This window comes from Balaenoptera borealis (genome assembly GCF_965194805.1).
Source record: "Balaenoptera borealis genome assembly, chromosome: 18".
NCBI classification, from domain to species: domain Eukaryota; kingdom Metazoa; phylum Chordata; class Mammalia; order Artiodactyla; family Balaenopteridae; genus Balaenoptera; species Balaenoptera borealis.
The window spans coordinates 64,958,114-64,970,204 of record NC_138877.1 but is presented as its reverse complement, the minus strand read 5'-3'; the positions used below and the strand labels follow the sequence as shown (position 1 = coordinate 64,970,204).

Genomic DNA, 12,091 nt, shown 5'->3' with positions numbered 1-12,091 from the left:
AGCCCTTCTCCCCTTCCTGGAGGTCGGGGGTGGGACTGAAAGTTCCAACCCTTTAATCCGGTGTTTGGCTTCCCTGACAAACGGATTCATTCACTCAAACTCAGGTGTGGTTGAAAGGGGCTTGTTTTAAATAACAAAAGAAACCTTATCACTCTTGTCTTAGACCTCCTAAAGGTTTTAGGAGCTCTGAGCCAGGAACAGGGTGAAGATTAATGTATACTTCTAATTATAAATCACAGTAACAGTCTTCTGTGTTCATGCATGCTGCAGCATGTGTCAGAATTTCCTTCCTTTTTAAGGCTGAAAGATACTCTATTGCATGTTTATACCACATTTTGTTTATTCATCCCAGAAATAACACTTTTGAATGCATTTATTTTCTTCAAATAAATCTTGACATACAGGGAATTCCCTTGCGGTCCAGTGGTTAGGACTCCGCACTTCCACCGCAGGGGGTACAGGTTTGATCCCTGGACAGGGAACTAAGATCCCTGGGTGGCACGGCCAAAAAATTAAAAAAAAAAAACCAAAACGAAAACTAGTATCTCTTTAGGAAAAAAATCTTGACATGCATATTCAGATGGGTTTCATATGTGGGCAAAAAGTCTGAAGTTATTTATTTCCCTCTTGTGCTATTATCCACTTATTAGCTCATTTTTTTTTTAAAGCTGAAAATAGAACTAACAGGATTCTTTCTCCCTTCTCTCCTAAAGATTAGGCTATGTTTTACCTGTAAATAAAGTAGTGAGTGACTAGTAAATATTCAGCAAATACTGCTGAGAGATAGGTAAGAGCTGTTCTCATGTAAAGTGTGATTGAAGAATCTAATTCTGACCAAAAATTTATTCTACAATAGGTAATTATGTAATCTGTGCCATTTCTAGGCTTTTAAGCTCATAAATACTTTAAAATTGTGTTTTCTTGGACTGGGCAATTAAAAAAAAAATCCATGTCTCTGCTGTACAAGCTGACTTTTCTGCTGTTGTGATCATACTGGTTCCAGGGTTTGGAGAGCACAGTGTTCCAGTCATTCTACCCAACTCGATTCTGGTGACACCACTTCCACTCGCTCTGAGGCAACCGTTTGCTCCAGCAAACTGTCTTTATACACGTCTAGCTTCCTGGTTCTAAATTGCATCAAGTACCTCAGAAATGTTGATGTAATGATTACTTCTTTACTTTCTGTTTGTGACTCTAAAATCATATCTGAAGATGAAGAGAGAGGCAGCCCAAAGTGGCAGAAAGTTCATGGGCTTTGAGACCAATATCTGTGTTCAAATCTTGTTTTTCCATTTTGGAGAGTTCGCTTCACCTTTCTCTAAACTTTATTACCTGTAAAAAGATAATTAACATATACCCTATACCTATTGCAAGGATTTAGTGAGATGATAAAAGGGTACAGTTACACATTCAATGAAGGGTAGTTATTGTTAGTGAATGAAAAATATCACGTTTTGCCAAACAATTGCCTTATATGACATAACCTTTGGTCAGAAGCATAATTACAGACTGATTGTAAATTCCTTGGAAGGCTTGCTGGATTTTTGGTGTGTTTTTCATATGAATATTGGTACGTACTTCATTTGCTATGTGTTGCTGAGAAAGCTAACATCAGCGATGATTGTATTTAGTAACAGTTTTTGTTCTTTCAACACTGCCTTCTGAAATTCAGAAAACCTCTGTTAATCTGTATAATGTAATACAGCATTTATTTTATTTTATTTTGTTTATTTATTTACTTATTTTTTGGCCGCGCAGCGCTGCATGCCAGATCTTAGTTCCCTGACCAGGGATCGGACGAGCACCCCCTGCAGTGGAAGAGCGGAGTCTTAACCACTGGACCACCAGGGAAGTCACTACAGCATTTCTTTTAAAAAACTTTTTTTCCCTGAGGAAAAATAAGGTTTGCCTTGGTTTTTAATTACCCATAATCTGACAATACAGAAATAAACAATTATTGTTATCATTTTGGAATATTTTCTTCCAGTGTTTCTTGTTTCACGCATTCTTGTGCAAAATTGGTATAATGGTTTCGTGTCATTATATGAATATTTTCTGTTGTATTTGTTTGGTCCCCTGAAACTAAACTCTAGGACAAGAATTTGAATGCAGTAGATTATTTTGGTAGTGGTCCCAGGAAACGCTGGTAATGGAGGGGGGAAGTGAGACAAGAAAGGGAATGAAGGCAGCAAAGGTTACATTATCAAGCATTTTCCAGGGATGGGCTACTGGAGCATAATCCTGCTGGGTAACTTTAGGAGACAGTGTGGAACACAAGCCTCACGGTTAACTTCTCTGAGGAGTGAGTGAGTTGGGGTATTTATACTCCTGTCTGTCTGTTGACTGAAGGCTGCTGGGGGAGGAGAGCAGAGAGAGACATTAAATTCCCTGGCACTCTGGGCCTGCCTTGAACTTGAGCAGAGCTGACTGTGGTGGCAGACAAAGCCCTCAGGCAGAGTTGCAGGAAGTCAGGCTGGTGTGAAATGGAAGGGGGCAGGGCTTATGGGCAGGCACTGGCAACTCTCACCCATGTCATTAAACACTGGCTATAGAACAGTCCACAGTGTGGAGGAGTGCCTTCTCAAGGGGTGTACTCCTGCACTTATTTCTTTTTCCATTTTCTGTTCCTCCTCACAGCAAAATTTCTCACAGGAGTTGTGCATAACCGCTGTCTCCACACCTTCACACACTGTCCTCTGCTCAACACAGTTTTATAGGGTTTCTCTGTCTCTGTCTGTCTTTAAAATACTGCTTTTTCTAAGTCAAAAACCTCCACTTTGCCAAATCCAGTTGTTACTCTTCTGTCTTCAGAAGCATAGGTTCCAGCTTTTCCTGCACTTCTGTGACCCCATTTTCTCCCACCTCTATCTCCTTTGGCTTCTCCCTCTCTCTCTCCCTTTGTTTGTTTCCATACATCTTATTTCTTTAAGGAAAATTCTAAGTAAATATAGGAAAATCAATATTTTATATAATCTGGGTTATATACACATTTAAAAAATAAAATTTGGCGATATTTTTAGCATTCTTAAAATACTTCACATTAAAAGAAGAGGGAAAATTTACTAACCATTTAGAGACACTTATAAACCATTAGCAAACCAAAGTGCCTTGTGATAACATTCACTTCTCCAGCTGTCATTCTTTAGGCAAGTTCAGTTTCACAGAAGACAACTGAGGCCAAGAGGCATATAAGTTGCCAAAATTATATGTACAAACTCATAATTATTATTCCTAGCAGAGAGCCTCAGATCCTTACTTTGAAGCCTATTCAATATTACTTTACAAGCCGGTTTAAAAGCATTTAAAGGGGGGGCGCTTTCCTGGTGGCGCAATGGTCAAGAATCTGGCTGCCAATGCAGGGGACATGGGTTCGAGCCCTGGTCCGGGAAGATCCCGCATGCCACGGAGCAGCTAAGCCCGTGTGCCACAACTACTGAGCCCACGTGCCACAACTACTGAAGCCCGCGTGCCTAGAGCCCATGCTCTGCAACAAGAGAAGCCGCTGCAGTGAGAAGCCCACGCACCGCAATGAAGAGTAGCCCCGGCTTGTCACAACTAGAGAAAGCCCGTGCACAGCAATGAAGACCCAACGCAGCCAAAAAAAGTAAAATAGTATTAAAAAAAGGAAGAGAAGAAATAAAAATGTATAAAAAATAGACGTGAACTTTTTGAAGTTAAAAAATTTTTTTTTGTTGTTGTTATTCAATATATATACATAAATCAGTAAACCCCTATACCTTATGTTTCATTAGGCCTAAGAGTATTGCACCAAATGACACAATACCACATGCTGGTAATGATACTAAATAATTAATAACATTTGTCATTATGTTCTGCCCACTCTGAGAATGGAGGGCCATCAGCAATACATTTTAGAAAAATGCCCATCAAAAAAGGCAACATTTTTTGTTTTAATATTGAAACATAATGGAACTTATTTCCATTATCTACATTACAATAAAGGCCTTCACTCAAAGGTGTGTCTCTAAGGATGGAAATTGCTAAGTTGTAAGCTCTGTGAGGGTATGAAACTTACATTTCATTTAGATGCAATTTGCTACTTCTATACGTACAGCTTCCCTGAGAGTTCATATCTAAAAGGAATGAAGGGGGGGGGACTTCCCTAGGACTCTGAGCTCCCAACGCAGGGGGCCCGGGTTCAATCCCTGGTCAGGGAACTAGATCCTGCACGCATGCCGCAACAAAGATCCCGTTGCTGCAACTAAGACCCAGTGCAGCCAAAATAAATAAATAAATATTTTAAAAAATAAATAAAAGGAATGAAGGGAAGTCTTTTCAGAAAACCAAACAGAAATTCTAAAGTTTTTAATGTTCAGGAAGAGTGCTTCAGCTTTTTAACCCCTGAATGTTATATATCTATGAGTATCCAAAACAGAGATTAAACAATAATATGCAATACAAATTAATTTCATAAATCTATTTCTTACCTCAAATTCTATTTCTCTTAGTTTAATATATAATAAAAAAAAATTTTTTTAATGAAGAAAAAAATGGACCCGATAATGGTAATTTGCAAGGGATGGAAAGGAGATTATGATGATAACTTTAGTAGTGTTTATACACTATTTTCTAAAAATTGACAGGAGAAAAGCTAAGTCTACCCTTCTAATTTTCTTGAGTTGAAGAAAGCTGTATCTCTATCAGATGCTATATAAGACTGAAATTCTCTAAGGGATCAATGGGGATATTTTATTAATATAGAATCTGAATCTATAACTTAAAAAATCTATTTCCACTATTATAACATTTCACCTTTTGGATAAATAGTCTTCATCAGTGTCTTACCAGTGTTTCATATATTTTTTTCCCCTTTTCTTTCCCCCTTCCTTCCTTCCTTTCTCTTTTTTTTTTTTTTTCTTTCTCTTTTTTGAGGGGCAAGTACGGAGATTTCCCGTATCTGCCCTGTCCCCGCACTCCATAGCCTCCTCACTACCAGCATTCCTCCGCCAGAGTGATGCTTCTGCTACAACTGATGAATCTACACTGACACATCATAGCCACCCGAAGTCCGTAGTTTACATTAGGGTTCACTCTTGGTGTTGTGCATTCTATGGTTTTGGACAAATGTATAATGACATTTCCATCAATGGTATCATACAGAGTATTTTCATTGTCCTGAAAATCCTCTGTGCTCCACCAGTTCATCCCTCACTCCCACCTCCACCCTCTGGCAGCCACTGATCTTTTTATTGACTCCATAGTTTTGCCTTTTTGTCATATAGTTAGCATTATACAGTATGCAGCCTTTTCAGGCTGGCTTCTTTCGCTTAGTAGTAAGCATTAAGGTTCCTCCATGTCGTTTCATGGTTTGGTAGCTCATTTCTTTTTTGTGCTGAATAATATTCCATTGTCTGGATGGGTCAGTTTATTTATCCATTCACCTACTGAAGGATGTCTTGGTTACTTCCAAATTTTGGCAGTTATGAATAAAGCTGCTATAGGCATTTCACAGATTCAAAAAAATTCATTTCTCTTCCTTCGAAATGCATCCAAACCAGACTGAAGAGGTGCCTCCTTTGGTCTACTTCATACTCTCTCCATATTTGCATTAATTGCTTTATTAAATTAGCATACTATTTTCTTCATCTTGCATGTATTTATTTTAAACAATGTGGGAAAATGCAATAAAACACCCAAATGGATCGACAAGTGCCATTACAATACAGAGATGGTTGTTGAATGGAAACTGAAAAAATTGACTCATAGGCAGAGATGGTTCATGCTCAGAAACTGCAAACTCCCAGATGGTTTTGGGGAGACATTTTTATAGGCAAAATTTGGGGTGAGGGCTGCAGGGTGTGTGAATTTCTTCAGATTGGTTGCTGTGAGGTAACAGGGCGGTGTTCCAGGAAGCCTGTGCTCAGCCTGAAGTTACCATCCTCCACCTGGGCGGGGGCTTTATTTCCTGCAGAAGAACTCAAAGATATTTTTATGTATATTCCTTGAGGAGGAACCAGGATCCTGCTTTAATCACTGCACTATAGTTTCTTGATTGTTCCTCCTTTGTTTCTGCAGTCTCTTACTTCCATGATTAGCAACTATTTGAATCTATTCTTTGCAACAGGGAGGTCTAGGAGGCTGAAGTATTTATCCTTCAAATAAGAAAGGAGGGGACAAAGACAGGTTTTTGCGCCCAGAAGGATCCCACAGGGTTGTGCTTAGTTACAGATTTATTCATCTTGCTTAACTGAAGCTAAAAGCCTTTTTTTTTTTTAATTGAAGTATTGTTGATTTACAATGTTGTGTTAAAAGCCATTATTAATAACACCATTTTAGCCAAGGTACATGGGAAATTATCAAAGTGATCTTGTTATAAGCACCAAGAACTTTGATCCTCCCTCATTTTGGGTAGAAGGGATGAGAAACTGCTGAGCTGGTAAGATGGCCACACAAATAACTAAACACTTATTAGTGGGAATTAAAGATTTTGTTCATTCAGTCCTACAGTCATTCATTCATCCAAACCATGTATTCTAGGTACTTTCCACACACACTGTCCATCCACCAGACCATGCTGGACTCTTGCTTGAGTCCAAATCAGAATTCATCATTTATTGATTTTAAGACCTTGGTCAAGTTCTGTCCTTAAGCCTCATCTTTTTCATCTGTGAAATAGAGATAATAATGCCTTCTTAAATAGGGCATTGTTAGAGTTAAAAGTGAGATCAGGTCCCCAGAAATTCGAACAACCGTGTTTTGTAAACATATGTCACTGTTATTCCACTAGGATCTGAGCACATGACGAAAGAAATCATAAGGCAGTCTCTCTCTCCCCATATTCCCCTTTCCTCATCTGAGAGGGCAGCAAAAAGCTCACAGAGGTCCCTCGCACAGTGCAGCAATGTGAGATGCTAAAAGCCTGTCCCCAATGGCAACATGCAGTCATCTTCCAAAATCATTTGAGTTGTAACCCTCTGTTACTTTCCTTTAGCTCTTGCAGCTCAACGAACGTAATCTGTGCTAAACCCTGCTGTTGTCCGTGGTCAAATGCTCGGCCGCAGGTCGGAGACCCTCCCCCAGGACTCTAGTTTGGTCAGGATGAGGGCAGGGGGCCCAGAGGGCAGACTGCTAACGCCTTCTGCCCGCTTTCTCCCGGCGTTTGGAAAGCCGCTGCCGAGGGGGCGTTTCTGAGCAGCAGGGGCGGGCAGATATGGCGCCTCCCCTCTCCACCTTCTGGGTGGGTGCCTGGGCTGGGAGCAAGAACTACGGCAGAGTTTGCAGCCAGGTGCCAGCACGTGGGCGCCTAGGCGCGGAGCCCGGTGTTCCCTGCGCTCGGCCCACCCGCCTCCATCCAAAGGCGCCGGCGGCCTTGCCTCACACCTTCGCCAGGCTTCCTACTGCGTCCGCGCGGCCAACCTTTTGTGCCGCCGCCCCCGCACGCGGCCTGTAGCTCTAGGCTCCCAGGGATCCGGCAGCAGCGCGTTGCCGGCTTCCTCCAGGCGGCCCCGGGAGGCGGCGCGGCCTGGGAGGCGGGGACCCGGAGGGCCACAAGCGCTCCGCTCCCGGAAGCGAGTTGTTCTCTGGCTCCCGTGGCGCGGATCCGCGCGGCAGCCTGAGGTCCAGCATCCCAGCCGACGCCTCCAGGAGCAGCGGGAGCGGCGCCCACGCCGGAGCAGCGCAACCCCGGCCAGCGCCCGTCCTGGCCTGCAAGATGCTGCCGGTGTACCCGGAGGTGAAGCCCAACCCGCTGCAGGACGCGAACCTCTGCTCGCGCGTGTTGTTCTGGTGAGCGCCCCGCCTGAGCCGTGACACCCCTTGCCGCCGCGGGCCGGCGCCTGGCGCCTTTCGGGGGCAGAGGGTTGCGGCGAGCAAGCGCTTTCCGCTGGCGCCCAGGCCGCTGGGCTTCTTGCTGCCGGTGGGGCCGCCCCGCACTAGCCGCCTGGTACCCGCCTGCGCGCGGCGGCGGGGCAGAGGGCCGGTGACTGGGACCTGGCGGCGGCGGCGCCGGGTGTCCCTGCCTTTCCGCTCGCCGCCCCGCCAGCCTCCAGTTGCCGGGAGCGGCGGGAGCAGGAGGCGGGGAGGCTGAGACCCGAGGCTGCCCGTGGGGGGTCGGCACCCAGCGGGAGGAGGGACTGGACCCTCCCCACCCCCGACTCCACCTCTGAACTGCACCCTTTTTTCTTTTTTTCGTGAGCAAGCAGCTTATGAACAGCTTCCTTTATGTAATTAGTGCCCTGGACCAGTCGCCGTCTTCCAACAATGTCCCCACCCTTAACCATATTCCTTATATGTCTTATGTGACAGCAGCGCTCCAACTCCTCCGGGCTCCCTCTGTGTCTGTGACCCTGTCTCCCTCCCTCCCTCTCTCTCTGCGTGTGCGTCTCTCAGTGTCCTGGTACGTAGTTAAGGCAAATTTCTAGTGGATTAAAAAACACTCTTGTTTGTATTTAATGAACGGGGACACTATTCGAGAACATGTTTTGCTTTTGCCTGGGACTCACAGCCACGACTGGAGTGTGCATTTGACCAGCCCTTTCCCTATTGGGAATCTTTCCACTTCCACCTTTGAGGACCACTCTGGGGATGGGGTTCCTGAAGTCTGTGGGGTCTTACCCAGGTCTCTAGCCTTCAGAGAAGTGTTCTGTGGTCTTGGTGCAGGTGGTCTGCCCAGGAGTCCTATTGTCTTGAAACCACTGAAGAGTCCTTGAGTTGAGAGGAAACACCAATGAAAAACGGCTCAGAGAGAAGCTCTTAACTGAAGTTTTCCATCTAGTAGCTGGGACTACTAACTTCAACCTTTGGGCTTTAGTCACACTTGCTTGATTATTAGACCTTTTGTTTCAGGACCCTAACCCATTCATCTTTCCCGTATATTCTATTTCCTTTTTTTAATGGGACAGCCTAGGGGATCCCCCGGGGATGGGAGCTCCTATGCTTGTTTTGATGGTGGTGTATTCAGTTTGTGTAGGTACGTCTCTTGGCCATTTGGTGGCCTTTCAGGATCAAGAGGGGCCTAGAAGAAGAAATATGGGTGTGGTTACAGTAACTTCAGGCAGGGCAAGGAACTCTCCAAGCCCATTCTGTTGGTGGACTTTCAAAATGTATGCGAATGGAAATGGGAAGGTGAGGACTTCTCATTGATTTTGGTAGGCACCCATTTCCAGTTTTCCTGCTGGAGGGCAAGGACCTATATTATCTCTTATTTTACAGCTGAAGGCACCGAAGCAGAGAGTTTGAATAAGTTGTCTACCATCACACAGCTAGTAAGTGGTGGAGAGGGACCGTAAACTAGGCAGTCTGGCTTCTGAGCCTGTGTTCCCTGTGTATGTAACTGCAGTTCTGAGCTGCTTCTGTTGGTATACTCATTGGTAAACGCAAAGAGAAGGCGATTGCAAACACATCTTTGTTCTTCTCGGCAGGAGTTTCTCAAGGGAAGTTCTTAGCAGCGTTGGAGGTCATGGTATGTGATACGTCTCTATAAACAAGCTAAAGGGCGACTGTTCTCGAAGTATGGTACTCAGCATCCTCATCACCTGGGCATTTGTTAGAAATGCAAATTCCCCTGCACTCATTCTAGGCCAGTTCTGTAAAGTTAGAAACTCTTCGGATGGGGTTTAAACAAGCACTCCAGGTGATTCTGATGGAAGGTTGATGCTGGCTACTGCTTTAAGTCACTTCTCCCATTGGCATTGTTACTTCAGTATTAACTTGTAAAAAGGGGTCCAGGACTTCCCTGGCGGTCCAGTGGTTAAGATCCCGATTTTCCACAGCAAGGGGCATGGGTTTGATCCCTGGTCCAGGAACTAAGATCCCGTATGCCACGCCAAAATAAGAAAGAAAGGGGGGCAGGGTCCAGACTTTGCGAAGTTAGTTGTTGACCATGATTGCCATCCTGTATTCAAAGTCTGAGGTACCTTAGTGATTTCCTTGTGTACCCAACTTGGCTGTCACGGGAAAGCTGAAATGAGCCCAGCCAGGAAGTTCCGCCCAGAGAGAAGGCCCACCTTGTAGAGAAAAGTCAAGTTTTCATCTTCTCATTGGGTATGTGCTTCTTAAATTTCATCTGGGGTTTAGTGTTTCCACAGCACAGTTTGTGCACATAGGATCTAAGGAGTCATACACTATGGCTTTGATAATTTTTGTGGATTTTAGAAAAGAATATGTATTTTTCTATTTTTGTAAGAAATTTAGAACTATAGAGCAAGACGAAAAGAATAAGGATGTGTTTCTATTAGCCAAGTACACTTGCTGATATCTTGGTTGTTTCTTGGTCTTTCCCCTAGAAATCTTTATGCACACCTTCGTGCCCACATTCATCTTTTCTATAAAAGGAAATAGTTTTGAATCCTGAACCCTTCTTAATTTTCTATGGTTAACATTTACTTATGGCATTAAATAAGCATGGTATTAAAACATGGTATTTAATTGCAGTTTATGCAGTCTTTCACTTTTGTCTAGCACAGTTTATTGCTAATTATGATGTGCTGTATATCCATGACCTTGTATTTTGGTGCGTCTTTCCTTTTTCTATATTCTCAGAAGTAAAATAACCAGTGAAAGGCTACATTGTTTTCCATCAGGTTCGGGCCAATTTGCCCTCTTAATAGCTGTTTGTGAGCTCATTTCATTGTCAGCTTTGAGTATGTGAATTACATTTTTCTAGGTCTAAAGTTAAAAATAATATCAAACTCGTTTTTTTGTTTGTTTGTTTTGTTTTGTTTGGCTGCGCCACAAGGCATGCGGGATCTTAGTTCCCCGACCAGCGATGGAACCCACGCCCCCTGCATTGCAAGCATGGAGAGCTAACCACTGGACCGCCAGGGAAGTCCCCCAATATCAAGCAGTTTTAATTTGAATTTATTTTATTATTATTATTATTATTATTTTTTTGGCTGTGTTGGGTCTTCGTTTCTGTGCGAGGGCTTTCTCTAGTTGCGGCAAGCGGGGGCCACTCTTCATCGCGGTGCGCGGGCCTCTCACTATCGCGGGCTCTCTTGTTGCGCAGCACAGGCTCCGGACGCGCAGGCTCAGTAGTTGTGGCTCACGGGCCTAGTTGCTCCGTGGCATGTGGGATCCTCCCAGACCAGGGCTCGAACCCGTGTCCCCTGCATTGGCAGGCAGATTCTCAACCACTACGCCACCAGGGAAGCCCTGAATTTATTTGATTTGCAGAAATGGAACCTTTTTTTGGTGTCTATTGACCATTTATTATTATTTTTTTGAATTGTGTATTAATAGATATTTTCCTATGAGGTATTTATATTTTTGAAATAACTTCTAACAGTGCTTATAATTTTGCAGATTTTCATTTCTCTTAATTTAGCTTAGAGGTTTTAAATTATATATCATTAAGTATATCAAACTTTTCTTTTTGGTTTCTCCTGTTGCTTTGTAATACCTTTTCTAAATCCCAGCATCATCTAAATCTCTGTAAGCATTTTACTTTACTTCTTGTTTCATTTCTAACAATAAAGCCAGCTAGAATTTCTCTTAGTGTTAGATATAAGATAGGCCCCATTTTTTCTGAAACAGCCCATCTTCCTATCATGGTTTATTGAATAATTCTTGCTCATCCCCATTATTGGAAATAAGTGGCATAAATTATGAACCGTGTCCAGTCTGCTGAGACTCTTCCTGGTTATGTCCCCACTGTCCGGCACAGCAGGCCTCTGGGGTGTGCTCTGTACTTCTCTCCCACCCTCGTCCCAGAGGCCAGCAGTTTGGGGGTTAGTGTGGGACCTGTCCCCAGAGATGAGGGTTGAGTAGGGTCTTTGGCCAGATGCACTTGGCCCATCAGGGAGTGGTTAAATTGTAGCTTCCCTGACGCTGACCATGTCTCAGTTGGTGAACTGTCACCTTGCAAAGGGAGTGCTGTTGTGGAAACTGCCACTGGTGTCCAGACAGACTCTCTGGAGACTCTTGTCAGAGAAGCTGATGACATGAGGGGGGATGTGAACTGGCTGAGTGCTGAGATGTTTAGGGAGGTTGGTCCTGTTAGGCCCTCAGTAAATACTGATCGTGAATGCACAGAAATGTGTAATTCCAAACTAGGATTCTTTGCACCATTTTCATACTACTACTTGTTAGAATCTTGTTGTTCTTCGTCAACAGTCAGAAATCCAAATGTTGT

At 43.7% G+C, this 12,091-nt stretch overlaps 1 protein-coding gene across 2 annotated transcripts in view; it reads left to right on the top strand.

Annotated features, from left to right (window-relative positions):
- Positions 1-6,281: 6,281 nt before the first annotated feature.
- The window catches only part of ABCC4 (ATP binding cassette subfamily C member 4 (PEL blood group)), a 220,644-nt gene continuing 214,834 nt past the window's right edge, over positions 6,282-12,091 (top strand). The window contains exon 1 of one of the 2 annotated variants that reach the window (XM_082366071.1): positions 6,282-7,746. In XM_082366071.1, the coding sequence (XP_082222197.1) occupies positions 7,673-7,746 (74 nt within the window). In that variant the 5' untranslated portion in view covers positions 6,282-7,672. The remainder of the gene's footprint in view (positions 7,747-12,091) is intronic. The other variant, XM_082366074.1, reaches the window with a different exon arrangement.